The 27,443-nt window shown below is 48.7% G+C and overlaps 10 protein-coding genes across 10 annotated transcripts; 4 read left to right on the top strand and 6 right to left on the bottom strand.

The window, feature by feature from the left end:
* Positions 1 to 776: 776 nt before the first annotated feature.
* On the bottom strand, positions 777 to 6,774 carry BABINDRAFT_8910 (uncharacterized protein; the record flags this gene model as incomplete). Its single annotated transcript, XM_019132879.1, has 4 exons — positions 777 to 1,817; positions 1,947 to 5,385; positions 6,225 to 6,565; positions 6,667 to 6,774. The coding sequence occupies 4 exons, from the start codon at positions 6,772 to 6,774 to the stop codon at positions 777 to 779; spliced, it is 4,929 nt and encodes a 1,642-aa protein (XP_018983989.1).
* A 159-nt stretch (positions 6,775 to 6,933) lies between these two features.
* On the bottom strand, positions 6,934 to 7,383 carry BABINDRAFT_162365 (uncharacterized protein). The gene has a single exon (XM_019129313.1). The coding sequence runs from the start codon at positions 7,359 to 7,361 to the stop codon at positions 7,071 to 7,073; it is 291 nt and encodes a 96-aa protein (XP_018983988.1). The 5' UTR covers positions 7,362 to 7,383; the 3' UTR covers positions 6,934 to 7,070.
* A 183-nt stretch (positions 7,384 to 7,566) lies between these two features.
* On the bottom strand, positions 7,567 to 8,740 carry YSA1 (ADP-ribose diphosphatase). Its single transcript, XM_019129312.1, has one exon. The coding sequence runs from the start codon at positions 8,689 to 8,691 to the stop codon at positions 7,987 to 7,989; it is 705 nt and encodes a 234-aa protein (XP_018983987.1). The 5' UTR covers positions 8,692 to 8,740; the 3' UTR covers positions 7,567 to 7,986.
* Positions 8,741 to 9,284: 544 nt separating this feature from the next.
* BABINDRAFT_162363 (uncharacterized protein) lies at positions 9,285 to 9,789 on the bottom strand. Its single transcript, XM_019129311.1, has 2 exons — positions 9,703 to 9,789; positions 9,285 to 9,656 (listed from the first exon to the last, which is right to left on the bottom strand). Exons 1-2 carry the CDS (start codon positions 9,725 to 9,727, stop codon positions 9,358 to 9,360), a joined length of 324 nt encoding a protein of 107 aa, XP_018983986.1. The 5' UTR covers positions 9,728 to 9,789; the 3' UTR covers positions 9,285 to 9,357.
* Positions 9,790 to 10,114: 325 nt separating this feature from the next.
* UBP6 (ubiquitin-specific protease) lies at positions 10,115 to 11,778 on the top strand. Its single transcript, XM_019132163.1, has 2 exons — positions 10,115 to 10,156; positions 10,329 to 11,778. Exons 1-2 carry the CDS (start codon positions 10,141 to 10,143, stop codon positions 11,759 to 11,761), a joined length of 1,449 nt encoding a protein of 482 aa, XP_018983985.1. The 5' UTR covers positions 10,115 to 10,140; the 3' UTR covers positions 11,762 to 11,778.
* Positions 11,779 to 11,936: 158 nt separating this feature from the next.
* Positions 11,937 to 13,208, bottom strand: BABINDRAFT_162362 (copper acquisition factor BIM1-like domain-containing protein). Its single transcript, XM_019129310.1, has one exon. The coding sequence runs from the start codon at positions 13,085 to 13,087 to the stop codon at positions 12,356 to 12,358; it is 732 nt and encodes a 243-aa protein (XP_018983984.1). The 5' UTR covers positions 13,088 to 13,208; the 3' UTR covers positions 11,937 to 12,355.
* Positions 13,209 to 15,885: 2,677 nt separating this feature from the next.
* On the top strand, positions 15,886 to 16,523 carry BABINDRAFT_151709 (uncharacterized protein). Its single transcript, XM_019127235.1, has one exon. The coding sequence runs from the start codon at positions 16,047 to 16,049 to the stop codon at positions 16,386 to 16,388; it is 342 nt and encodes a 113-aa protein (XP_018983983.1). The 5' UTR covers positions 15,886 to 16,046; the 3' UTR covers positions 16,389 to 16,523.
* Positions 16,524 to 17,124: 601 nt separating this feature from the next.
* BABINDRAFT_162360 (uncharacterized protein) lies at positions 17,125 to 17,684 on the bottom strand. Its single transcript, XM_019129309.1, has one exon. It carries the CDS (start codon positions 17,602 to 17,604, stop codon positions 17,434 to 17,436), a length of 171 nt encoding a protein of 56 aa, XP_018983982.1. The 5' UTR covers positions 17,605 to 17,684; the 3' UTR covers positions 17,125 to 17,433.
* A 2,403-nt stretch (positions 17,685 to 20,087) lies between these two features.
* On the top strand, positions 20,088 to 22,154 carry BABINDRAFT_162358 (phosphoenolpyruvate carboxykinase (ATP)). The gene has a single exon (XM_019129308.1). The coding sequence runs from the start codon at positions 20,177 to 20,179 to the stop codon at positions 21,851 to 21,853; it is 1,677 nt and encodes a 558-aa protein (XP_018983981.1). The 5' UTR covers positions 20,088 to 20,176; the 3' UTR covers positions 21,854 to 22,154.
* Positions 22,155 to 22,307: 153 nt separating this feature from the next.
* On the top strand, positions 22,308 to 26,518 carry BABINDRAFT_162357 (uncharacterized protein). Its single transcript, XM_019129307.1, has one exon. The coding sequence runs from the start codon at positions 22,381 to 22,383 to the stop codon at positions 26,101 to 26,103; it is 3,723 nt and encodes a 1,240-aa protein (XP_018983980.1). The 5' UTR covers positions 22,308 to 22,380; the 3' UTR covers positions 26,104 to 26,518.
* The last annotated feature ends 925 nt before the right edge of the window (positions 26,519 to 27,443 follow it).

Raw genomic sequence — 27,443 nt, 5'->3', positions numbered from 1 at the left:
CTAATTTAGGTTGACTGAAATGTCTAATTAGAGAAATTCTTGTGCATTTTTGACCCTGTTATACCTTCTTCCAAGCCAATCACAGAAGAGTGGTGGCAATACATATAAAAATGGTTTGATGTTTTATCCAGCGGATGCTAGAATTTCAAAAACAAAAGGCGTGTAAGATAATATTCAGTTCTCTATAATTGTCGCTCAATTCTAGCTAGAGTATACGATTAGCGTATATCTGAATATTTCGTCAATATGACAATTGCTTCTGTGAGTACCTCTTTCAAAGAATCGTTTGTCACTCTCCCTGTGTATCCTCAAACCCAATCGAAGCACTTACAACTCCATGTATCGTGATAGCATATTTACGTTCCACTTCAACACGAATACATGCTAAGAGGCTCTCCGCTCACAACTCAACACCAAGCACCTGTACTAAGGGTTCCAGACCTACCCAGAGTCACTATCATTGTATTTTTAGAAATTTTCATGAGCTAATCTTATAAGCTAAACGGTAATTGGACAAATTCTACCCCACGGAAAGTCCCCTGTGAATGAAGTTTGCTTCCTGCCGTTTAGATTTGGTTAACTGCACAATCCAAATACACAACCTCGGCAGCCGGAAACCTTCTATTCATCTTCAATATTGTTGACACTGCTTATACCAATAGCTGCCCATGAATAATGTCTACGTCCTCCGCAGCCGGAAGTAATACCCTGCTTCGTCTAATCTCCTCCGCCTTACACCATGCAACCTCTAAACCTTCAAATTAATCCACCTAAAGCTAACTCCTATTGCTAAAAAAAGCCAACCATAAGTCTTTATCACCCACCACCTCTCCGCCATGGCCCTTGGCATCAACCATCTCGCCAGTGCCATCAGCTAATTGGAGCGAATCTACTGCCGATTCGTCGGCCCTTCCGAGCAAGTGCAACCTCCGTTCCGTGGCCATGACGGCAATTGATTCCTCCACGGACTCGGAAATTACATACATCCATACGGTGGTGGGCCGCTGCTGGCCAATACGGTGAATCCGCGAGATCGCCTGGAGCTCGAGCGCGGTGTTGACCAACGGCTCGCACAAAAACACATGGCTGGCATTGACTAACGTCAAGCCCGCAGCCTGGTCTCTCGTATTGAGCAAGAAACATGTCACCGAGGGGTCCCGCTTGAACCGCGTCGCCGCATCCTTCTTAAACGTCAAAGAAGTCACCTTGTTCCGCTCTAGCGAGTGTTGAATGATGCGAAGAAATGCCAGCCACTGGCTGAAGACAACGATCTGGACCCGGGGATCCTTCGCCCGAAGCCAGAGCACGTTCTTCACCACCAAATCCACCTTGGACCCAAAATTGTCCGCGAGAGTCATGCCATCAATCTCTGCCGCTGACTCATGGTCCATCTCGTGGTACACCTGGAAGAGATGGCTCGAGTGGGAGGCTTCTCTGGCAACGGTTACTTCTGCTGCTGACTGGTACGTGAAGTTGTAGACATCAGGCCCGGAAAACGCCGCTTTGCATAACGGACACGTCCGGTGGCCTTGGCTCCACTCGTCTAGGCACTCCTTACAGAACTTGTGGCCGCACTGAATGATGGACCCAATGCGGATCTCGCACCGGCAAATGACACACAATCGGTCCAGCTCCTTGGTTTCGGGTTTGCAGAGCGTGTCGAGGTACTTTAACCGGTTGGAAACCCGTGCCAGAAGCGATTCGTTGGCGCGGATACTTTGGAGGAGCTTTCTTTCCGAATCTAACAGTTTCGCGAGAAGGCTTTCCAGAAGCGTATTTTCCCCCGATGGAGTATCTCTGGAGCTCTGGGAAGAAACCTGAGAGTTTTCCAATCCACTTGCAGTTTGAGAACTTTCGCTTGAACCTTCTCTGGCTTGTGAACTTTGTCTCGAATTTCCCCAACCTTGACTCCGTTCTCTTGAACGACCCCCATTTTGGCTTCTTACCCCTCCAGGATTGACACCATCGTCAAGGTTTCTCTCCTTCTCTCCCTGGCCCTCCATAGCCTTCTCCGCCGTTTCTCCGTCAAACGCTCTTACGTTATCAGAAATCTCCTGTAACTGCTTGTAATACTGGATCTTTGCGTTGTAAATCGCGTTGCACGACCCCAACACCTTCTGAAGCCCTGCTATCGCCTTTTTCTCGCTCTCCAAGCAGTTCTGGAGCTCTCTCACCTGAGCCATCGCATCAGCTTTCGATACCTTCCGGAACACCGCGCTCGCCTCGTTCTTTTCCCGCACGGAAAATTTGATCTTAGCGAGCAACACAGTATAGGCGAGGTTCGGATTGTCACAGGCCGCTGGTTTTGTCTCCTGGGCACCAGCTTTGAGGGCACGGAACATTTCTGACTTTGCCACGCTTTCGGACGAGGCCGAAGCCCCTCCAACAAGCGCCAACTTTCGGGCATCCAAAACGCTTTGCAAAACCTCCAAGTACGCGTAGATCTGTTCCTGGCTATCCAAAGAGGCCGCATACTCTTCCCCATCCGGGTCATCCAAATCCTCCATTCGTGTGTGCACGAGCTTTCGTAAAGCCGCAAGGCCAGAGTTGAAGAAATCCGCCTGTTTGTTGAGTTCCTCGAAGAGCGTGAACATTGCCACCGTGGGGCTGTCCACACTGAGTGCGTCATTGAGAGGGAAGGTGAGACGAGGAAGCCCAAAGCCTTTAGCAGTTCCAGTAACACCAGCTTCATGGCCAACAGGGCTATTGAAACCTTTGTACTCGGAATCGCCCGAGGATTTTGCCTGAAGGGTTTTGACCCCAGACTTTGCGCCAGGCTTCGCCCATGACCTCGCCTCTGCCTCTGCCCTCTCAATCATCTCATTCACCCTCTGAATAGAATCTCCAAGCATCTCCCGTCTAAGCATTTCCGCCTTCTGATAGTACTCCACCTCGAGTTTGCGATGGTGCAAATCCGCCTCCGAAAGCTCCTCATCCGGGATGTCGTTCTTGTTGGCCTCCCCTGGTGGGTTGTATAACCGGAAGTGTGCACTGGCGATGAAAAAGTAGAGCCGGTGGAGGATATCGTGGAACGAGCGCACCCTGGAATTAAGCCGGGTTAATCTTTCCGTCCGCTCGTCTGCCGAAAGTTCATCCTTAGTCAGAGGCTTCTCACCATCCTTCCCCTCTGCGTCACCTTCAAGTGCCACCTGCGACTTCGGCTTGGACTCCGCCTCTGCCTCCCGCTTCTCCCCTGCCTTGGCCCTCCCAATCACCGCCTTTACCGGCTCTACCAACCCCATCCAAATCTCCAACCCCTCCCGATACTCCTGCCGCACCTCCTTCACCTGGCCTAATCTCACCCTTTCAGTAAAAATCTCGCGCTCTAGCCCCACAAGCTGCAGTTCCGTCTCCTCAACCATGTTCCGAAGCACATCGTCTACGGTACTGAGGTTCGAAACGTCTAACTCGCCACTGATCTCCGCGTGGCAACACAACTGGCGGAGCGTGCCTAAATACTGCCGCATGTGGCCCAAGACCGTCTGGTTGTCGCCCCAAGAGTCATAGACAGCGGTCCCGGCGCTGTCAAACCCGATGGTGTTGAGACAGTCTTCGTAAACGTGGTCGTAGTTGTTTTGCTCCACGGCCGTGAATGGGACCGTGAGCATGATGCGGTTTTGCGCGGGAAGGCTAATTTGGGACGAAACCATTTGCTTGGTGTGGCGGAGCGACATACCGCGCCAGAGGCGAGAAAATAGAGGTGAAATCTCGGTATTAGGCGATGCCCCGTATATATTGGGTTCTATCTCGGATTTCACCTGACTCCTGGGCTTTGTTTCAAGACTCACCCTCGCCTGCACCTCCAGCCAATGCTTCTCCCCTCCCACCCACCCAAACGGATTCACCTGGAGACACCGTAATACCCCAAAAAGGTCTCCAATCTTTGTCTTCACTGGTGTCCCCGAGACGGCCCACGAATGGTACCTCGGGATCATCTGCGTCACCTGGGAGAGCTTTGTGAACGTGGACGACACCATTTGCGCCTCGTCCATGATTAGCCGATGGAACTCGAGTACTGTCAACGGTGAAGAGTAATCTGCATCCGACTTTTCCTTTTTCCGACACGATCTGGTTGGGGGCCGGGTTTTATGGCTGTACTGAGCGTAGTGGAATTCACTCGCCACGGTAAGATAGCCAACAATTACAACATCAGCGGCGGCAATCTCCGCAGCGAGACGTTCACGAATTTGGTTGATCGACGTTCCCTGCCACCTAGCTGCGGCAAGCCCTTTGTATATGTAGACTTTCACATCCCCCGTGATTTTATGGAACTCATCCACCCATTGCTGGAGAATCGCCTCTGGGAGAAGGATCAAACTGGCCTTCACCCGCGTGATTGTCTTGTCCGAGTGGTTTTTGTACGTTGTATTGATGAGCCTTGGGGCCCTGGGGTTGAGCAAGATGAGGGCGGCGATTTCCACCGTCTTTCCCAAGCCCATTTCCTCGGCAAGAAGCGCCTTTGCAGGTACGGTAGAGACAAAATTAGTGTGTATGTAGCGATCTAAGTACCCCGACGCCTCTGACACGGGTAACACATGCCCGGTAAACCGATTAAACCAGTTGTCTCCAACGATTCCCCATCCAAAGACCAATTTATCGAGTAGGTGGTGGATTTCTTCAGGGGTCTTTAGACAGAGGTTAGTAGGAGAGACTTGGCCAGAATCGTACTGCATTCCTTCCTGGGATAAGAGCCATAGCACCGCTTCTGTCTGGAAGGGGAAGAGGTCTGTGTACAAGTTGGGGATTTGTAACTTGGCATGGGACGCGGTCGTGGCGAGAGTATGATCGGTAATGATGTCATAGAAGTACTTTGGGGTTAATTCGGGCTCTGGTATATCAAGTTTGCGTTTTCTGCCTTTTTGTAGGCCAGGAAACCCAAGAACTGTGCGAATAAGCAGCGTCTGAGATTCAGAAAACGCCACCTCCAAGCCACTGGCGACATACAAGCGGTATGAGAGGGTGAGGTTTCCAGCTGTCATATTGGATAAGCCATGCCTTATCTCAGCTCTTAATTCAGACACAACGTGAGTACAGGGGGATCTGGTCTTCCGTTGGTTCTCGATGAAGGATAGCTCGTGGAACAAAGCCATGTCGACTCTAACAGAGGCCACAAGCATGTTCTGAGTCTTTAAATGGATAAGAGTGGGGTCTTTTCGGTCTGTCACTATCGCAACAGCCATCACGCTTGGTTCGGAAAAGGTTGGATGGCATAAGGGGATTTCCCTGGAGGCGATGAGCCCGTAGTGGTCGTAATCGAGCAAGTCTGGCTCTGTGGGAATGATCTCGATAGGTTCCGGTGGATAAACCACCGTTGCAGAGGCGTTTGGTCTGGCTGAGATCATCAAGGCAGAGTGTAAACGAAAGTTCAAAGAACATACCAAGAAACTGGGGTGGCAAAGGGCCTGTGTTATTTCAGTGGCATTAGTATCCGAATCTGACCTGCATGCATCTTGCATAGAAATGCAGGCAGAATATAGAGATTTAAAAGTTTTGGAGATTCCGGGATATAAAAATAATTGGTTTCAATAAAGATTTGGAAGTTCTAGGCCAGCAAGACATGATTATGGATCAAATATGGGGTATGAAAAATAGCTAGTGTTGGCGAGTAGTTAGTGTATCTGGTTGAAATACATATCCAGGATACTTTGAATAAACAGTGGGAGTAAGGATCGCAGTCCTTTATATGGGACCGTTGGTGGAAATTTCGAAATATAATGTCAAAGAACAATGCGTACGAGATAAAGCACGGTTCCCCTGTCACTTTCAGTTCACGGTTCAGGTTTGCAACGGTTTATTTCAATTTCGGAAAAATAGGAAAAGTTTCTGGCTTTGCTTGGTCGGTGGAAGGTTTCACAAAAGCCTACTCCGGAAGATTGTTATCGAAGCTAAATCATTATATTGGATTGAAATTCATCAAATTTAGAGTCTGAAAAAATGTCGGTAAAAATAAGGCATTATTTATCGTCGCTTGAACCGCGGTAATATCTCTACTGCTAGGCCCAAGAGTCAATCCCTGAGCTGTAGTTGTTACTTTCCGCGTGTAAAACTCTCTGTTCCTATATTGCTGGTAAGTTTATGGCTGACTCGAGATCCCGCCATAACCTTTCCAATCTTTTGTTACATCAAAATCTCTATAATCTGGACTAATCATAGCTTATTTATAGGGGTTGTAACTGATGCACCCATGATATATTACATTTTGGGTTCGGGGACAGGCCGCTTACAACTCGGCAACCAACTTCTTGAAGGATTCCACCTCATCCCAACAGTTCAATGGTTTGCCCTTGTTGTCCTGCAAGCACTGGATGACAGACTGCTTGGCGCTGAGCACAGTCTTGGAAGGACCGACGGCAGAGAACTTTGCTTCCTGTAATTTCTCGGTCAACTTGGACAACTTTTCTGACAAGGCAGAGGATGAGGCATCGTTGTTTTCATCTTTGGTCAACAAAGCGCTGGTCAACTGACCCTCAAACTGCTGCTGAGCTTTGGCTTCCAAACCTCTCAACTCCTGGGCAATTCTCTCCTGGATGTACTGCTCCGCATTCTGGGAACGGGTGTAGTCAGTCTAAGACGTTAGTGTTTCCGATTGAGTGAAAATTCAATTTGGTCTCATTTCTGGAACCAATAACCCGCTTGCTCTACGGGTATCTGGATCTTTGTACATACCTCGGCAGAATTTTCCAACTGGGCCAAGAAAGAGGCTGTGAAGTTGACTGGGGTGTTTGGCGTGAGAACCTTGGTTTCAGCAGCTGGCTTGGAGGTATGGGCACCCATGATGTATAATATGTCGATTGGTTGGAGAGTGCGAACAGGCTTCTTCTCTATCTGCCCTCTTTAAAAGCCGAGTCCCGACAAATCACAAGCCCCAGTTAATGTTGATTATGTAAGCAATGTATATCTGCACGTGACTCTTGGTATGCCTCTACTAGAAATACGGAGGAAGGTATCTTATAATATATTAACATGTTGAAGGTCTGTCTTTCCGCCTCCCAGTTGTACTTTTGGGGGCTCGGATTCTCTGTGCAAGGTGCACTGTGCCGGTGCTGTATTTGGTAAATTTTCATGTTGTATTACGACGAGATGACCCCGTCCAAGTACTCCTTAATCAACGCCATCATGTCTCGTTTGACGGTGTCATTCACCAAGTCCATTCCCTTCTGCTGCAAGCTTTCGTTTAGCTCGTCGAAATTTGGTTTATCCATGGTTGACGCCTTGGCTGTGGCTGCCTGCTTCATGCTGTCGACCCAGCCGGTTTCGTAGAGCTTGGTCGCTAGGGCCTTGGAGAGACGGTCATAATTTCCCGAGGAGATGAGGTGCTCTTGAATTTGGGATTTGAGGGCGTTGGTTTCTGAGTCGCTCATGCTGATGAAATTCGGAGTGGAGATGGTCTGTAATATGTCTGTTATGGTGAAGCTTTAAGCGGCATAGGTTTAGTGTGCGAACCATGTGAACCGCGCACTACTATAATCCCCGGGTGTCCCCAGAGACTAAGAGTTCAGTCTAGACAGTTCAATCATTGAAGCATAAATGCACTAGTTTAAATATTAAGACGTTAGAAGATAAAATTCTGATTCTTTAATATGAATGTTTTTTCTCAAATATTGACAAGCTTTTGTCTTCCCTAGCCCATGCAGAGTCAATTGATAACGTTAAAATAAGGCGCTTGGGCCCACTCATCTCACACTTGACTAAAAGTCATTAACGCTTAGCCCCGTTTGCATATATAACCCACTTCTCTGATAACGCTCATCCTCGACTAAAGTAGACATACTTTTTTAAATCGCTCGCTGGTAATGTTTATACAAGTTCCAATACGCCCAGATTCACATATGCTTAACAAAATATAGACGTTGTACCAATCCGTTTCCATTAGCATAGATGAAGCATACCAAATGTATGCAATACACATTTTTTGTTTATTTGCTTCCCCACGAATGTCAATCTCACCGACAAGATCTCTCCAATACTCCATGGCTGATGTATTCCCTAAAACTTAAACTTCTTGGCCAACTGAATCCCAGCGGCAATGTTCTGCACCCTGGCATCAATCTTCAACCCCTCGGCCTCCCACTTGAACAACTCCAGGTGTAAGTCCTTCAATGGAACGGTAAAGGTTTCGATAAACTCTTTTTCCTCCAACTCGGGCTGCGGATTGGCATTTCTCTCATCGTTAAGATCTACCTTTACGGTGATGAGCTTCATGTTGGTGTTGCAGAAGCCTGGGTCGTTGAACATCAACGGGCTGGTCTCCATGGCGTAGTCCGCCACGTAGCCGGTCTCCTCCTTCAACTCCCTCAACGCACACGTTTCGGCGCTTTCGTTGGGGTCGATCAAACCGGCTGGCATCTCGATACAGACGCCCTCTACCGGCGGTCTGAACTGCCTCTGCAACACGATGCGGGGACCGTCCGCAGAGGTCTTGTCCTCGATAATAGCCAAGATACACACAGCATCAATGGTGCTATTTTTCGGTCTGGTGGTACGGCTGGCCATTTCCCACTCTCTGGCCTTGCCTTCCGGATCGGTGTAGTTGATCTTCTCCAATTTGATCCAGCGCGCGTGTTCGCCAGATAAAGGTTCGAGACTCGTGAGTTTAGCTAAGGAGGGGTCTCTGGACATGATATGCAATCTATTAAGTGTCTTGTTAATATTTGAGAGTCTAGGGATTGCTCTTGTGTGCTTAAGAAGCATGTGTGATGAGTTGGTTGGACGGGAGCAAGCGCCGGCTTCCCAAGCGATTTTGTTAGGGGGGTACCATGCAGGATGCTGGTATAGATAAGGTATTGATAAAACTAGGATCGCGAGAGGTAAAGGCGAATGGATGAAACTGAGGTTAACTATTAATATGGGAGGATATTAAAGCAGGGTGTGGATGCCTAAAAAGTGGCTGATAAAAGCTAAGCTTCAAATGTTATTACGATCTGCTATATTCATTAGAACGGTTAGAATTTAGAAAAAAGTGCTACTTCTGGGTAGTTTAATTGGCGATACGCAATGAAAAATCGGAAACTTTAGTAGGTCAATAGATTTTAGGGCTTGGAAAGTTGACAAACGTTCAATGTAACTTGGATAATCAGTGGACCTCTGGTTGAATTCTTAAAGCCGGGGATTTGCTTTGTGCATTAACAAATTCATTGATAAACATGTTTACAAGGGTACCTAGGGATACAATTAACATTTGATCAAAAATAGACGACTAGTACTATTCTCTGCATCCCTGCTTCCTTTCAAGGCTACATCCTGGAGCTTAATATAATTCTTCAAGATTATATATACAATGGTTTCTCCCTCGGTGCTAGTTGCACTTCCACTATGGCTGATTGGCTCAGCCGAGCTCGTGCTTCGCTCTCGCGTATATTAACTCAAAATATTCTCAAACTCATCCATGTTTTCTAGATCATCTGCCTGGCCAACCCGTCTTAACACCTCTCGCTTAGACGACTCTTGCACCTGGCCGTCAATCAATAGCTCGTCGAGGATGTGATACGCCTTTTGGAAGTTAAAGATGATGTCCAACTCGCACACATTGCCGTACGCCTTGTCCATTTGCTCCACATACCGGTGCACAATTTCCAACGTCAACAACTCATTGTCCTCGTTGTCAATAGCCGCCAAGAAAAAAAGCGATGCGTATCTTCTGTACACGATCTTGCTATCTAGAAGGGTTAGTAACCGTGAGTCTCTGATCTTGCCCTCACATACCTTTGTACTCCAAGACGTTACACATCTTGGCTCGTCTGGACAACACCATTGCTGTTAACTCTCTCGTGATCTTGGTCTTTTCCTTCTGCGATATGGTCTGGTACCATTTGGATAATCTGACCTTGCCCTGGCGGGACAACAAGATGACGTATCTGATAGACATTAGGGCTGTGAGTCAATGGGAAGGAACGAAAGTCGTGAGAACCAGCTATACTCTTGTTTTGACAAATATCTGGGTAAAGCCGTATTAGCGGTTGTGTATCGGTTACGAAGTTACTATAATCTCTATCACAGCTCATATCAACTTGACAACGTTACGCCAGACGCTCGTTTCGGGGTCGCTTACGTAAGCGCAACGCGTCAAGTAAACTGCGAACCGGTTTGCCTTCAAAACCACTTATCTCCTTCTACACTATTATATACTCTTGTTCCCCAACGATGTCGACAATTGCAAGTATGTATCTTTCACTACATGGCCAGTTTGTAACCGAAATATGGTGGACGTTAGCTAAACGCCAGAATCTGCAAAATGCGAGTTTTGGTGGCGATGACTAGTCTGCGCGTCATGATGCCCACCTCCATTACGCCAAGCTCTGGTGCCTATTTATTATGATACTAACCTCTAGTTACAATTAAAAACGCGGGTAAGTCCTACCCAATGGAACTCGACTTGGAGGAAACTGGGTTGACCTTCAAAAACCAGGTCTACTCTCTCACCAACATCCCGCCGCAGAGACAAAAGATCTTGGTCAAGGGCGGCCAGGTGCGCGACGATGCCATGTTGTCCTCTCTCAACTTGAAGGACAAGCAGGTTGTTATGGTGCTTGGGACGCCAGATGAGCAGTTGCCGCAGGCTCCGGTGGAAAAGACCGTCTTCATCGAAGACTTGAACGCCGATCCGTACCGCACCATCAACATCGAAGAGCCGTCCGGATTGGTCAACCTCGGTAACACATGCTACCTCAACTCAACCTTGCAGACGTTGTTTAACAACGAAGACATTGGCCAGCAGTTGGTGTCAGGTACCCCCACAGGGACGAACGCGGCGTTCGCGGGGTTCATGAAGACGCTCTTTGCACGCATGCAGAAGAAGGAGGCCAAGATCTCTCCAGTGGCCGTGTTGAGCTCATTGAGACAGCTCTATCCGCAATTCGCGGAGCGCTCCAACGAGGGCTTCTATAAGCAGCAGGACGCGGAGGAGGCGTACTCCCAGATCTTGACGGTGTTGATGCAGCAGTTCCCGGACTTGCGTCGCCAGTTCGGCGTCTCGTTCAAGGTGAAGAGCCAGTGTGTGGATGTGGCTGAGGAGCCAACATACTCCTTGGAGGAGGACCAGTACAAGTTGAACTGCCACATCACCAAGAGCACCAACTTCTTGCGTGACGGCCTTATGGACTCGCTAAAGGAGACGATCGAAAAGAACAACGCCACGTTGGGGGGCAACGCGAACTACGAGTTGACCAGAACCATCACGCGCTTGCCAAAGTACCTCAACGTGCAGTTTGTGCGTTTCTTCTGGAGAAGAGACACCCAAAAAAAGTCCAAGATTTTGCGCAAGGTGCAGTTTCCGTTTGAGTTGGACTTGAGCGACTTGTTGGACGACGACATCAAACAGAGCAAGGTTGCGTTCCGCGACGAGTTGCGCAAGATTGAAAAGACGCGTTTTGACGAAACCCGCGAGTTCAAGAAGACCAAGACCCTCGAGACCGGCACGCCGCTCCAGCGCCAGGAGCAGCAACAGGCCAAGGTCAAGGAGATCAACGCCAAGTTTGCTGCCGACTTTGCCAAGATCTTGCCGGAGTCCTATGACCTGCAGGCGGGCGAAAACCCGTCGTGTTTGTATGAGTTGAAGGCCATCATTACCCACCAGGGCTCCTCCGCCGACTCTGGTCACTACCAGGCGTTTGTGAAGGACGAGACTGATTTGGAGGGCGACAGCTGGTGGAGGTTTAATGATGACAAGGTCAGTGCCGTCAACAGGGAAAAGATCGAAACGTTGTGCGGCGGCGGCGAGAGCGACAGCGCCTTGATTTTGCTTTACAAGGGAGTGGGGTTGTAGAGGCATATGGTCAGGTTTGGGAGTCAAATCAAAATAATAATTTGCATTTGTTTTATTGCGTAGCCATTCCATTTAAATTACTCGGAGATGGTAAGTAGGCTTAGATTGGTGTGGAAATACACCTGGAGAAGCGACCGAGCTTGTGTTTGGTCACTTAGTACACTGGTCTACTATGGTGAACACCAATGGCCCTTCCTTCGTCTATTGATCAAGATAAAACCGCTCCTTGGTCTCTCGTGCATAGCGTTCTGCACCATTAGATTCCGAAATGTCTGCCAGCGGTCCCATATAAAGGACTACGATCCTTGTTCACATTGCTCACCCTAAGTATCTTAGATATGTATTTCTACCAGATATACTGGTGTTAGGTCTGGGGCTTCATCATGCTTCCCTGGGAGTGTCTATTTCGACTCTTTGCAGTCCCTTCACCGACTACACCGCGTAGATAGCACAATTGTCTTTGTCTTTTCGGCAGAAACCGATGTGGCATAAAGGTATATGACCGAAAAAATAAACTAGAAAATAAATACACTACGTGTGTCGAAACACGAAAGAGATCATTGGAGGGCGTTGCAGTTAAAAACTTTGGAGAGCCTAGGCAAACGCAGTCAAAAGGTAGAATAAACCACCCAAGACAATACTACCAGTAGCCGTTTCCAAGTGACCGGCACCAGCAGAGGAGGTGGAAGAGGTTTTGGCAGAGGAGGTGGAAGAAGTTTTGGCAGTAGTGGTGGCCCTGTCAGCCAAGTCTTCAGAGTAGTAATCGTTGGAAGTGGCGTTGAAACAAGACAAAGCATTGTCAGAAAGCTTGAAAACACTCTCTTCGACAAACTCAATGTCCGCACAGGCGTAGTGGGTGAGGTACTTCCCGTCTTCTTCGTACATGTACTCCAACTGGATGGTTGCAACGTCACCAGAGTTGATGTTGGAAGGTTGATCAGGCATTTGGAAACAGGTGTGGCCGATATCCATTTGCTTGGAGACGTTACCGGTGTACCAGGTGTCGAAATCGGAGTTCTTGGTTGGGTTTTTGTTGTAAGAGATTCTCAAGCTGACCTCGAAAGCCCTCTCGGAAGCAATGAGAGAAACGAAACCGTCATCCAATGGGAAGATGGTTCTGTCTTGGATTTTGGCATTGGATCCACATGGAGCGGTAAGCTCGGCCGACTCAGTCCACTCTCTGGTGGCTGGGTACAACATACCAACTTCACCGTTGGTTTGGACGAATTCCGAGCCGTGCTTCAATGGGCTAGCGAACGGGGCAGCTCTAGCGGAGATAGAGGAGACCAAAGTGACAGCGACCGCAAGGAGAGAAGTTAATTGCATCTTGGGATTATTGGAGGTATATACAGAGTGATTAAAAGGGGGCATAGCCAGTTTAACTAGGAAATGCGCGTATTTATATACTCTGCTTCGGGGGAAGCGAAGGCCGTCCCAGCAATTAAGCCCAGAGAAAAGCGCCCAAACTCGGAAGATAACGGCCTTACTACTCCAGACATAATTGTATGCGCATAGAGAAAACCCTCAGTCCCTAAACTATTTTTCACTTCCAAGACTTAGTACCCTCTCCCATGGCCGAAATATGGCACCCTGTCACACTAAAATACGCATGTGGTGCGGCTTAAACACTTAAATGCAGGGTATCCTCTGCACGCTCTGTAGATTAAATTATTATCTCGTTGATCTACCGAGAAAAAGCGGGATGCATCTGTCGTTAACAGCGATTACTCCGTGGGGAGGAGTGCGCTTTTCTTGACGTATGAGAATTTTCAGTTAAAATCCTCATGCATTATGGAGTTACGCCAAGAAGACAATGCAGAATGAAAGCTAAACTCTCGTTCACACAGGTACATGTTGATTTGGGGAATTCTCGGAAGAGCTTCCAGATCTATTCAAGGCCTATAGTAAGTGAGCGAGAGTAAGAAAGTTTGTAGGTTAAAATTTAAAATAATATACGGAGTATGGAAGTTTATAAGGGAGTACAGATGTTTGAACTAGCCAGTAAACGCAGAAAACACCGAGAGTAAGCTACTAGTGTGAGATCCGTTTGCTCCATCTGATGCACGTGACATTCAAACCACGTGAGAGAGCTCACATCATCTTACTTAGAAACAAATTTATCTGCATTAGGAGCCTGGTAGAAACGACGGTGCAGATATGAAATATATCGCCTAAACTGGGGTGCTTTCTTCTTCAAGTTTTTACGCAAAATTCATATTTCTCACAATTTACTATATGTTTCTCTAAAACCAGAATTATTTTCTCTTAGTAAATGAAGTAGGGTCTATATATATATATGTATGAAGTGGTATATTCAATATATTTATAATTAATATCCTTGTTTTTTGTTTCAACATATATATCTTCTATTCAAAATATATATCAATATACTTTAACCCAAACATAATATAACTTGGAACATGCACATATGTAAATATAATATCCTGAATAAAAAACATGTATAAGTTTCGCTTCCACTGAATAATTCCAATTTTTACCCGTCTGGGGATGTTTGTATATTTACATACACTTTTCAGACCATTTCAATTACATGCACTAGCATTAATATTACCCGGACGCAGCCCAATTCACTTCCACATGATTGACAGAGACTGGAATATTGCCGAATATTGATTCACACATCCTAGAGTCCACTTGTAACTAAAACTATAGCTAGCGTCCTTTATTACATTCTTGGTATATCTTTTACAGGCTTTGAGCCCGTTTACCTAGCCCATCACCTTTACTTGTACGTGTATTGAAAATGAAGTAAAAAAAACAAAAAAAACTGGACAGAGCTTAGTGTAACACTATCGCGGGGTTTTTAATTCACAAACGAGTTTGTGAATCAAGCTTAGAGGCAAAAGGAAGCGTAGAAAGAGCCAGAGAATATGGTGTGGGTGGAGTAAGCGCTCAGCACTACTCAAACGACAAAAAAAAAAAATAAAAGGTGGAAAGTACTTGGTGTACATCAATGATAGAAGAATACTCACAGAATACCAGTATCAAAGATGTAACACTCAATATCAGAATCAAAGATGGAAGGCATACCAGCAAGCCTAAAGATTCGTTACCGGCCCAGTCAAGTGTAACGGCGGTGTAGTCTCATCAAAGGTGACCTCAATGTGGCCTGTTCTAAGCAACACCCCGCTTCTTTCTGATGTTGCTGTTGCGGTTTACAGAGGAAAGCCCTGCGATGGCGTTCTTCGGGTTGAGATTGTGTTGAGCGGTGAGACTAGCTGTGGTTGCGGTCTTGCGCAGCGCAGCCGTCTCGCGCTCGTAGTCCCACAACTTCTGCTTCCATAAGGCCAAGTCATTGTGGAGCGCGGTCAAGCGCCGCAAGTCGTCCGCAACACCAGTCCTGGCCTTCCCGCCTTTCAACTGCCGGTAGAGCGATGCGTACTCGGTGTAACGGAGCTTGAATCTTGCCGCAAGCTTGCGGTGATACTCCTTATGGGCAAGGTCGTCACGCAGCGGCTTCCGGGAGAGCGACGATTCCTCGGGTGACGAATCACTAGCCGATGGCGAGGCCAGCGTCTTGGTGCGCTTGGCGGACTGGTTACTCAAGATGGAGCTGGTGGACGAGCTGGCAGAGGTGGACGAGACGGTGCGCAGTCTGATGCGCGCGCGAGCATCGTCGTCGTCAGAAGACGCGGGCGAGGCGGAGGATGACGAGATATGCAAGGCAGTGGCAAGAGGCTCCGGGTGAGAGTCTGGCACGCGCACGCGCTTCTTTGCGGCCAGCTTGAGTTTTGGGGTGGAGACAGAGGTCAAAATTGCCCCGCCAAATGCCCTCTTTGAGCTCAGTCTGTCTGTACCGTCCAGAAGATTTTCTAAAGGTACCTTTGCAAGGGTTTCCTTGGGTGAGGTAGTCTTTAGCAGGTCAGAAACCACCTTTGACTGTTCCAATGCCGTCTTTGGGATCTCCATTGGTGATTGAGCCTCCTTCGGAGTTTCTTTCATCTCCGGAGTTTGGGTCCTCGACGTCACACGCTTCGACGGCTCGATGAGTATCTTCCTCACCGTGTGATTCTCACCATACCCCAAACGGTCCAACGCCAGTCGGGTGTTCTCAATCACCTGGCTGCGTTGCTCAGGGGTATACGCCTTCCATTCCCACGGCTTCAAGACCTTATAGCCGGAATCCTTTAGAACGTAGAGGTCCTCGCCGCGTGTGGTTGCGGGGTTTGCAAAGACGTCTGTGTTTGTGTGCGGGTCGTAGATGTCGCCGTAGATATGCAAGAGGTGATCAACCTCCTTTGGGGCGAGGCGAGTGCGCGCGGCGATGGTTTCAGGTGAAAGCGGCCCCAACGCGAGCAAATGCAAGAGCCGTGTGCTGGGTACGTTTTTACTTGTCGCGATTAGCGTGTTGGACTTCTTGACACTGTCCGTTTTGAGCAAGGAGGAGCTGGCTGAGAGGCCACCGGCACGTGAGCGCTGGGGGTGCGGTGTAAAGAGCTGTGGCGTCGCCGCGGGCCCATCCTGCGGTTGGGTGCGCGCGGTGAGCACCGTGAGCCGCGACGCGATCTTCGCGGCGGTGTGGAACGCGGGTACACGCGCATCCCCGTCGTGTGCGCGTGTGTACACGTCTGTGCGGTTCAACTCAGGCGCCTGTGACGTGGGGTAGGTGACACTGTCGAGTTTGATAAACTGGGGGAGTTAGTATTTGAAGTCGAAACTGTTATAAGTGACAAGAAGCAGGACTAGCCATCGTTTAAGAGTAACTCTTTTGATCACTCTGGGCTGGCGGGACAAAATTGACCTCAAATTCGTAAAGAAAAAAATGAGGCCCTAAATTGACCTTTGCCATAAAGAACACGATGAGGTCAAGCTAAGGCTGGTCATATTTCCAAAACTGTTCAGGTTTGTGAGTCTGGGACACCCATTTCACTGTCAGTCACTCTGGTATACTTACTACCTGGCCATCTTTGACAACCAATTTGGGGCGGATGCCTCGGGTCAAGCACTCGCGGAAGTCATTCAAAAGCGTCTGGTTCAATTTGATTCCCAAGGCCACGGGCGTGGGCACGGCGGGGGCTAAGGTGGCTATATAGGAGGGGGGCATGTTTGCACTAATTTGGGGTGTGGTGAAAGGTGAATAACCAGGAAAAGATGGATACTAAAGAAGTAGCAAGGGCGGGCGGTAAGGCGTGGGAAAATAGTATCCACTGCCGCTATATAATTTTCTTACTATGGTAGGACATGAGTACCACGGTTACAGGGAAAAAAGAAAAGTGGTAAGCTGCGTGCAGGCCCAGAGGGCGCGTAGATCCTCATCCGTGATTACAAATCTTGTCATTATCCGATAGTCCTACGGTTCACTCCATGACTATATATAGCGGGTTCAATAGATGAGCCCCTTATGGGTGTCTACTGTACGTGGGAACCTCGTTGTCGAATGCGATTTAAGGGCACCCATCAGGCCAGCCGTAAATATCCAATAAGTGGTCTGCGCCTGAGAGGCGTACCAATTCCCAATTAAGCGGTTTGGCGCGCTAAGCTACCGGAGACACGCAAAATCTAGGCTAGCAACGACTACAATGGGGAGGTCATCCTGAGGCCCTTTCACAAGACAATCATCACACAACTTATAACCACCCCGTAACACACCATTTATGCTTCGAGATATTCAAGCAATCTCAATATCTGTGTGAATATGGTGTCGTTGGGTATCATCCTAAGGGAGCGGGGAAAGCGGCACGACACCCGAGGAATCGAGATGAGCCGCAGCAGGCGAGAGGTACAGATCCGTGCGCCTGATCTGTGAAATAGTTAGTGCGAAATCCGTCAAGTGTCTGCGTGAGCCGTTGGCCGTGATACATGGGTAGAGTTGCGCTAATCATGGGTCATTCTTCGGGGAAGCTGCCGGCGTTATCTCATTCGTGCCACGATAAGGCATTACTAGGTTAGGGAATAATACTCGAACGGATTACAATATCCTTCAAAAGTTTGGAAAGATATTGAGGAATAAAGATACTATAGCTTCATAGTCTCAGTGAAATGTCACTTGTTTGGAAGACAACAGTCGTAATCACAGATGACCTGATTATATCGTATGCGTAGGCTAGGCGCACAGAGCCATATTCCGTGTATCTGGTAATTTAGGGAGCGAAAAAGCGTTAGAATCGACCCCTGGCTCACTTTTTTTCAATGTCTTATTGTGGGAAAGTGGCGTGTCCCGACAAAGAATGCCGGGGTATCCCTAGGATCCACGGTAAAAGGGGGTAGCTACATGACTTTTTCCTGTGAAACAAGGCCATTCTTGGCGGGCATGTAGTTCCAGGGTAGACTGCCTTGTTGTAAAAGCATGGCATGGCAACAATAGAATGATTATACGGATTTATAGGTAAGAACAGCTATGGATTGTAATACTAGATCTTTTGACGATTGATGGGATACCATTCTTATATTTAATCGAATGTGAGAAATAGGCCCTAGGCATGCACATGCACTATACCGATCTAGTTATCTGAACCTTTGTTGACTTTCTGGCTTTATCTCCCTCTCTCCAATGATTACCGAGGTTAAACTTATACATCACCTATACTAAACCTTCAGGTTCCTTCTAACCGAAATTCAATGGAAAACTCACGGTTTGGTGCGACTTCATACAAGCTCTTCTCCCCACCTCTCTCCGCTAACTTCCCCCCACTTAACCTCTTCCCGGGTAACCTCTACGATGCGCGGTGGAAAAATACGTAAATCCTGTCACATGATCGAAAACTATAAAGAGGACGCTGTTCCAGGCACCCCTGCTCTGAGATTACCAGTAGCTATACGATCTCAGCTAATATTACAATATTATAGATACATTATCTGTGCTACTTTTTGACTCCTATAAAGCACTAAAGTGGGGTTTGGCCGATAACTATCTCTGCTGAGTCTTCTTGATTAACTGTCGGCTACAGGGAAAATTTCGTTTCGGTTCTGAGGAGCGAAAGTATCTGTAGTGAGAACTTTGCATAATTATACCTCTCTCGATACAAATATGGTACTCAGGTCATTACACGGTGCGACAGCTTCTAGTGGATATTTTATCCCATAGACCATCAGAATCATGCACATCTCAACTCAGTGACTTTCAGGGCGAAAAGAATTAGTCACCGTTGAATGCTTAAACGGGTGACTGACAAAACCGTGTCTAAAGCTTTAGATCACGCAAATCTCACTCATGCCATTAGGCTCTACGACCATGAAGGATCCTTCTCGGCGAAACGGTACTCCGGATAATACCCCATCCGGTGACAACTCACTAAAAAGTTCTTCGATTGATCGGCACGGTATACCTCTATGTAACATCGCATGCTTTCTCTACAGCTTGACAGTACATGGAGGCTGCATTGGCATGCATGTGGTTCTGAGTCTCGGGGGTACTTCGGAAATGGTCTCGGAGTACATCGAGGCGTCTTCGGGACTTCAGATAATACCTTCTGACATTTTCAGAAGTGCCATTTGCCAAGTCTAAACCTTCGAGCATCGAACGCACGGAACAAAACATCCATTTCTGGCAGCTTTTTTCCCCGGTTCCGGACACCCGGAGAAGTTTATATGGGGTGCCGTTTTCCGCGAGAACGCCTACAAAGCTGGTTCCAGCACAGTCCACACCCGGCTATACATACACGTGCTTGGAACTGAGCGATTATACCGTCGTGCATTCAGAAAATTTGTTCCAAGTTGTCTTGTCTGATATTTTACCTGGCCTACCATGAAAAATGGGTATAGCGCCCTGTTTTAGCTGCAGGGGAAGTATCGTTCCATCATGTTCTGGCAGTACTGAGAGCACTCCGAGATCGGGTAAGCATATTCCCAGATGGGAGGGGTATATAATACGACAATAAGACGAGAGTCGAAAAATTGCTTGATATTATAGATCCAGATTATCATACAATACCTCAGATCCAGATTATTCCTTTTATTTATATACCCGACTCTCTTTTTTCAACCTTTATTCTAGATAAATTCCTCGTCATACGACAGCCACTGCATGCCAGATCGCCACTGACGGAAAGCTGAACATAGAACACGTATACTCAATAAGACATTATAAACGCAACAGGTATCAGCACGTTTCTTAATTCTTATCCCATTCTAGGAATGTCATACTGATATTCCGATAAAACTCGATGCTCGGACCTGGGTTGAACCGTCTCCCGCGTTCTCCCGGGATGCGTTCGCAATGTATGGGGCGCGCTGATACCTTCCGGAACTTTCCGCCAGCGCACACCCCACAGTACCTTCTGCTTTGGGACGCCGGGCAGCAGTACATTTCTTTTTTGGTCCGTTAGCCCTTCGCCCGGGGAAGGGACCCGTAACTCATTCTGGACTTTTCACTCTCGGTGCGGTATAAATATGCGGCCCCGTCCTCCCAATTGCTTCTCCTCTTTTCCCCTCCTACACTCACATCAGTAACCAAATATGCCATCTGTCGACACGCTCCCACAAGTCGGTGTTCATTCCACCGCAACCATTCTCAACAACCCAAACAACAACGACTTCGGCCGTCAGTTCATCCAGAAGTACCTGTTGAACGAAGATGTGCTTGTGCGCCACAATGCCGCCGTTCCAACGTTGTACGAGGATGGTTTGTTGGAGAAGGGCACCATGATCTCGTCTACCGGTGCGTTGATGGCTTTCTCTGGTAAGAAGACCGGGAGATCGCCAAAGGACAAGCGTATTGTCGACGAAGAAACCTCTACCAACGAAATCTGGTGGGGGCCGGTCAACAAGAAGGTTGACGAGCACACCTGGTTGGTGTCGCGCTCCCGTGCCATTGACTACCTCAGAACCAGACAGAAGTTGTTCGTGGTTGACGCCTACGCCGGTTGGGACCCTCGCTACAGAATCAAGGTCAGAATCATCTGCGCCCGTGCTTACCACGCGCTCTTCATGAGAAACATGTTGATCAGACCTACCGAAGAGGAGTTGGCCAGCTTCGGAGAGCCGGACTTTACTATCTACAACGCGGGCCAGTTCCCAGCCAACATCCATACCAGAGGGATGACCTCCAACACCTCCGTGGAGATTAACTTCAAGGCTATGGAGATGGTGATTCTTGGGACCGAGTACGCCGGTGAGATGAAGAAGGGGATTTTTACCGTCATGTTCTACTTGATGCCGATCCGCCACAAGATCTTGACGTTGCACTCCTCCGCCAACCAGGGGGTCAAGGAAGGTGACGTGACCCTCTTCTTTGGTCTTTCCGGGACCGGGAAGACCACTTTGTCTGCCGACCCCCACAGAGAGTTGATCGGTGACGATGAGCACTGCTGGTCTGACCACGGTGTGTTCAACATTGAGGGTGGCTGCTACGCCAAGTGCCTCGACCTTTCCGGCGAAAAGGAGCCGGAAATTTACAACGCCATCAAGTTTGGTGCCGTGTTGGAGAACGTTGTCTACGACCCAGAATCGCGTGAGGTTGACTACGAAAATCCAAACTTTACCGAAAACACCAGATGTTCTTACCCGATCGAGTACATTCCATCTGCCAAGTTGCCATGTCTCGCGGACTCGCACCCAAAGAACATTATCTTGTTGACCTGCGACGCCAGAGGGGTCTTGCCTCCGGTCTCCAAGTTGACCAAGGCCCAGGTCATGTACCACTTTATCTCCGGTTACACCTCTAAGATGGCCGGTACCGAGGAGGGTGTCACCGAGCCAGAGGCCACCTTCTCCGCTTGTTTCGGGCAGCCATTCTTGGCCTTGCACCCAATGAGATACGCCCAGCAGTTGTCCGACAAGATGGCTGAGCACAATGCCACCGCTTGGTTGTTGAACACTGGCTGGACCGGTAACTCCGCCGCCAAGGGCGGCAAGAGATGTCCATTGAAATACACCCGTGCTATTTTGGATGCCATCCACGACGGCTCTTTGGCCAAGGCCGAGTACGAGACCTTTGGCACTTTCGGTCTCAATGTGCCAGTCGCCATTCCAGGTGTGCCAAGTGAGCTCTTGAACCCACAGAAGTCATGGGTTGGCGGCGAGAAGGAATTTGAGAAGGAGGTTAAGAACTTGGGTACGTTGTTTGCCGAGAACTTTACCAAGTATTCCGACCAGGCCACTGCCGAGGTCCAGGCCGCTGGTCCGGTCTTGTAAGTACCAAACTGATAATTCAGTTCGTTTCAGGTAATCGTATTTATTCAGTCATTGTGTAGGGGAGGGTTGATCGGGCTCCCGTATGGTGGCTTTTCGTTACTCTTTAGTCGTACCATCAGAATGGGTAAAAGATGCGTCTTCTCACTTTGTTTCTCTTGTCTAATTCCGAATCAATGTGTGACGTCACTCTTTCGTAATTCCATGATATGCGTGAGTAACTTGTGCAAGCCACTTTCCTTCATTTACTCGGATTATTAAGATCTTAGTGCCTATGTATTTTCATTTTTCTAGAAGTATGCGATTACTATCAGTAGAAAGAAAGGCTAAATACCTGCAACTGTCTGTTCGTAACTTGACAGAGTTTCATTTTCCAGCCTTTCGCTGTTCGACCCTCACATCCCTGAGCGGGCTGTGCTAAAAGGTCGTGCGGCGCGATTTCTCCACCTTCCTAGCGCGGAGCTTAAAATCTACGACACAAATCTCATTCCATCTCATCCCATGTCTGTTCTCCATTATATATCTTTATAATGTCTTTCTGGGAGCAAAATAAAGGCACAATTAAATCTGCGGGAAAGGGTGCCGCCAAGGTAACGGGCCGCGGTATCAAGACGGTTTCTAAGGCCGGTTACAAGACGTACAAGAATCACTCTGGTGGTAATAGCTCAACTTCCGGTACCGCTGTGGATCCTGAGACAGACCAGGTTGAGATTCAGGTGAGGCCGGTGGAATCATTGCGAGACCCGAAGTCGTTTCCTGCGCCGCCGAGAAGAGTCCCAGGGCAGCCAGGCCAGGTTTACCAGCAGCCAGTGCAGCAATACCAACAACCAGTTCAACAGCCAGTTCAACAACCAGTTCAGCAACCAGTTCAACAACCAGTTCAACAACCAGTTCAACAACCAGTTCAACAGCAATACCAACAACCAGTTCAACAACCAGTTCAACAGCAATACCAGCAACCAGTTCAACAGCAATACCAGCTGGAACTGGGTCAATCTCCTCAATTACAACAACCAGGTCAGTACCAGCAACAAGGGGCTTCTCAAAACGAGCCAATTCAGTTGTACGACCATCTGAACGTTCACACTCCAAACTCTGCGTCATCTTTACCACTCGCCCAGGCTCCAGCAATACCAGCTAGAGTGCTTCCACCGGCCCCAGCCCAACAACCCCTGGGCATCACCATGGATCAGCTAAGATCAGCTGGAAACGCCATAATGCCCATGCTCAATTCTCAGCCATCCCAAGGACAACAAGGACAGCAAGGACAACAAGGATTTACGATGAATCAGCTCAAATCGGCTGGGAACTTGGTTTTGAGTACCCAGGGTGCTCAACTGGGACAGCCGGCTACTCCAGCTCAGCATAATCCGAACGGTGATCAAACGGTGATTACGTTTGACCAGATGAAGTCTGCGGGTGGGTTTCTCATGAACGCCGTGGCTCAACAACAGGCTCAACAACAGGCTCAACAACCAGAACCTCAGCCCCAACCAATCCAACAGCAGTACCAACAGCCAATTCAACAGCAATACCAACAGCCAATTCAGCAGCAGCAACCAATCCAGGCCCAGCTGCCAGTCCAACAGCAATACCAACAGCCAATTCAACAACAACCAATCCAGGCTCAGCTGCCAGTTCAGCAACCCCAGCAACCCCAGCAGTTTCAACAGCCTTTACCTCCTCAAGGTCAGCCCCAACAACTCCCTGGTATGTACGACAGAGCTGCTCATCCCCCACCTCAACTTCAGGTACAGCAAAATGAGCAATATATTCAACAAAGCTATCAGCAGGCACCAGTACCTGAGCCGGAAGCTCCAGCTGGGTTCACCCCAGAGCCTTACGTTAAGCCAAAGGTTGGCAATTTCGGGGTTCCACTACCGGACGAGGAAAGAGAGGAGAAACCAAAGGCTCCGTTGCCTGATCCGTCATCATTTGCGCCACCACCTGTGCACAAATTCCGTAGCTCTTCTGCAGGAACCCACTTACCCACTCCGACTCGTACTCCTGTTCCCACTGCTTCTCCTCTCAATCCAGCTGTATTGACCCCTGAAACCACGGCTGCACCAGCCTACTCTGAAACCGCACCAGTCCATACCGGGATCGCACCAGCTCCACTGCTACCGGCGAGGACTGCGGCATCGGCGTATGTCGGGAAGTACGCGAGTCAGAACCCGATCTTAAGAGCCCCAAAGGCAGCTCCTAGTGTTGCTGATATCGCGTTTCTTCCTCCACCACCACCGCCCTCGAGTGCTAGGACCAATGGTGTGGCTTTTGATCCTAAGACTAAGGCCCAACCAGGCTTTCCACCGGGAATGCCCGCAAGAGGATCCACAGCCTCGGTCGAGACAGTGGCCAAGCCAAAGCTAGACATATCGTCGTTACCACCACCTCCAAAGCCTCACAGACCGGAGGTTGCGATAACTCCAGATTCTCCTCCCCCGGAATACTCGGTACCAGAGCTGTCAGAGAGCCACTCCAGTGGAAAGGTGCCGCCCCCAAAGCCAGCGAAAAAAATGGCTCCACGACCACCCAAACCGGCTCAGCTTCAATCGGAAAGCGCCGAGGAGATTGCGACCCATGAGAAGATTCCATCCAGGTCGTACTATGATGTATTTGGCGAAGCAAAGACCCCCAAGGTACCAGTTCTTGCAGTCCCCCCTCCGGCGGTTGCCCCCAGCAAGGCTCCTAAGCCAACAAAGCCTTCGAGGAATGACATCACAACTTTGAAAGTTATGCAGCACGTGCCATTCGCGATGGAGGACGTCGATGAACCTGAAACGATCCCGACCCAGTCTAAAACTGAAGGGTTGGAGATGATCCACCCTCCAGCTTTAAAGCCTAAGCCAGTGGTACCGTACCATGGTACGCAACCCCCTAATGTGTCTCAAGCCCATCCTGCCGCTGTATCAATCAGCCCTAGACCGCCAGCAGTCAAGCCAAAACCATCTTACACCGGTGTCCAGCTTCCTGGATTGTCTCAACTTTCGTTGAACGAGCAAGATGTTGCAAAGGAAGTACTGCCAGCCAAGCCTAAACCCGTCGCCAAGCCTGCCTTCCAACTTCCGGGGATGGCTCAGCAAACAAATGCCGATGCTGATGCAGATTTTATGGCGGCTTTACGGGGTGGGTTGAAGAAAACTCACAACTCTTATGTCGAGAAGACAGTTGAGAAGCAAGTGGAGAACGAGAGCGATGATGAAGATTTCTGGGATGCGGAACACACTCAACCAGCCGTGGTGAAGAAGACCCCACCAATACCAAAGACTAAGCCCACCGTGGCTAAGAAGCCGTCAGCATCTGTCAAACCTCAAGTTTCTGCTCCTCCTGTAGCTAAGCCACAAGTTCCTGCCCTTCCCCCGGTTGAACCCCAAGTTCTTATTGCTCTCCCGGTTAAACCTCGTGCTAGACCCATTCCAGTAACTCCTCCACTCACTGTTCCAGTTTCAGGTACGTACCTGAGGGCACCGCCACCCCCGCCATCGCGTTCTCAGGCTAAACAAACAGAGTATCCCCTCGCGGCCCTCCCAAGCGTTGAATCCTTAAACTTGAATACCTTGTGGTTCACTAAGGATCAACCGCTTGTTTTACCTGCCTGCTTATCCGGCCTCAACACTGCCACCTCCTTCGGCACCTCCTTTGTTAACGGGAGAGAAAACAAGTTTTTGAATATGGCGGTTAGAATGAGCGATTTGTCGATCTGGAAACTCCATTTCAGCTGGGCCACTAGTTTCCCGGAACGCTACGAATTCAGCCAGAGACAGGTTTCTGGCCCGTTGAAACCGTCGGCGCAAGAGCTACAGGTGTCCGCCGACAAGTTCGGTGACTATGTCGCCAGTTGGTGCGAGGGGAAGCTAGGGAAGCAGGTGGGTAATGGCGAGTGTTGGACGTTGGCCCATGATGCCTTAGTAAAAGGCTGCGGCAATCACACGTTTGTGAGCACCGGCTTGATCCATGGTGCGTTGGTGTACGACTCCGAGGAACTGCAAAATGTGGAGTTGAGACGTGGTGATATTATTCAGTTCCGGTCGGCGGTATACCACAATGGCGGTACTACCTTCAGTTACGGCGCGCCAGACCACACAGCTGTCATCACTAATGTGACGCCGTTGCAGATTGTCCATCAGAATGTGGGTGGGGTGAAGCAGGTGATGCGTGGTACTTTGGACGGAGAGTTGACCAGCGGAAGGGTACAGATCTTCAGGGCCATGCCGCGCGAGTGGGTTGAGGAGTTGAACCCCTCGTTCCCATAGAATTCCAGAACTGTAAAGTCTGGTGGACTGTATAGTAATAGAAAATGTTTAGGTGAATCTGCATCGTGCAGTACAGGAAAGGGTATAAATCCAAGTTTGATTCTGGAATCACTGGGGTATAGGAATGTGTTTCCAAAGACACTGAATATGACAAAGAGAGCATGAAGCTGGGAAATACCGGTAGGTAGCACGTTACTCGGGTCTGGTTCTCAATCTATCACCTAGCATTTTTTATAGCTCATATACAAGTGACTGGGCCTTACACTTATGAGAGACCATTGCGTAGTTGCGTCGCGCCAGAAAATTCTTCCTGGTTTAGGGCAAACAGAATGGCTCAAGATCTACAAGCGAATATCTCCGAAGAAGGCGTCTGAGTCTCCGGTCACGTTGTCTATCGGTAAAATGACTTTGTTATACGGGTATACCTTTACTCAATGAGGAATTTTCAGTTTTGAATCTTCAGATATGGTTGTACCATGGTGGGTTTTTAAGGAACCAACCTATGCGTAGCGCCGCAAGAGGCAATTTACAGCTACTATAACGACTTATTCCTCTCCCCTGATACACATCAGAAGAGAAAAGGCTTACGTGGCCGCCACAAAAGTGCGCCAAGACAAGTAGAAACCAATTCTGATCGCTTTTCAACGAATACGCGTTAGGAACCAATCTTCACCTTTATCACGTCTCTAGGACCCCATTATCTGCGCTCCACAGATATCCCTACTAAACCACAGCGGTTCCGGCTCTTATCACGTTCAACGCATTATCACGGACTTGAACATCAGTTTCCTGCGCCATTTCGGGTCAATATACTCCCTACTGTCCGTTGATTCGCTCTCTGTTTCTCCTTCCATTAAAGTATTTACGGCATCTGCACCATGCCGGCCGCATACATGCAAAGAGAAAAAAAAGCCAAGACGTGGCTGCAAGACAGTTGGCAGGACCTTCCCAGTGGGAAAAAAAGCGGCAGGGGACTTGGCGATGACAGCTTTTATGCACGAGGCAAAATTTTACCCATGCTTCATGCACATCTCTAGGACCTCCGGTGGAACATCTGTTGCCTGCCATATACGTCTAGTTTCCTACCACAATGAAACTGTCGCGGTAGCAATATGACTCACGCTTTTCGAAATTACTATGGGAGATGTCATAAACCACATCCTGCACCGAATTAAGCATCCGGAAACGGTACGCACCTCGGCAGGCAAAGGTGCATCTGGACTTTACCGCAAAAAAAGAGTCTGGGGGTTTCACGGAAAATTTTGGTATATAAGACGTTGGTCTGGCACATTGTAGAACGGTGAAATGGTTAGGCCTTCAATCTTCATCAATTCCGTCCC

Source organism: Babjeviella inositovora, assembly GCF_001661335.1.
Source record: "Babjeviella inositovora NRRL Y-12698 unplaced genomic scaffold BABINscaffold_9, whole genome shotgun sequence".
NCBI classification, from domain to species: Eukaryota; Fungi; Ascomycota; class Pichiomycetes; order Serinales; genus Babjeviella; species Babjeviella inositovora.
Note: the sequence above shows the minus strand (reverse complement) of the source record. Positions and strands in the feature narration are given on the sequence as shown.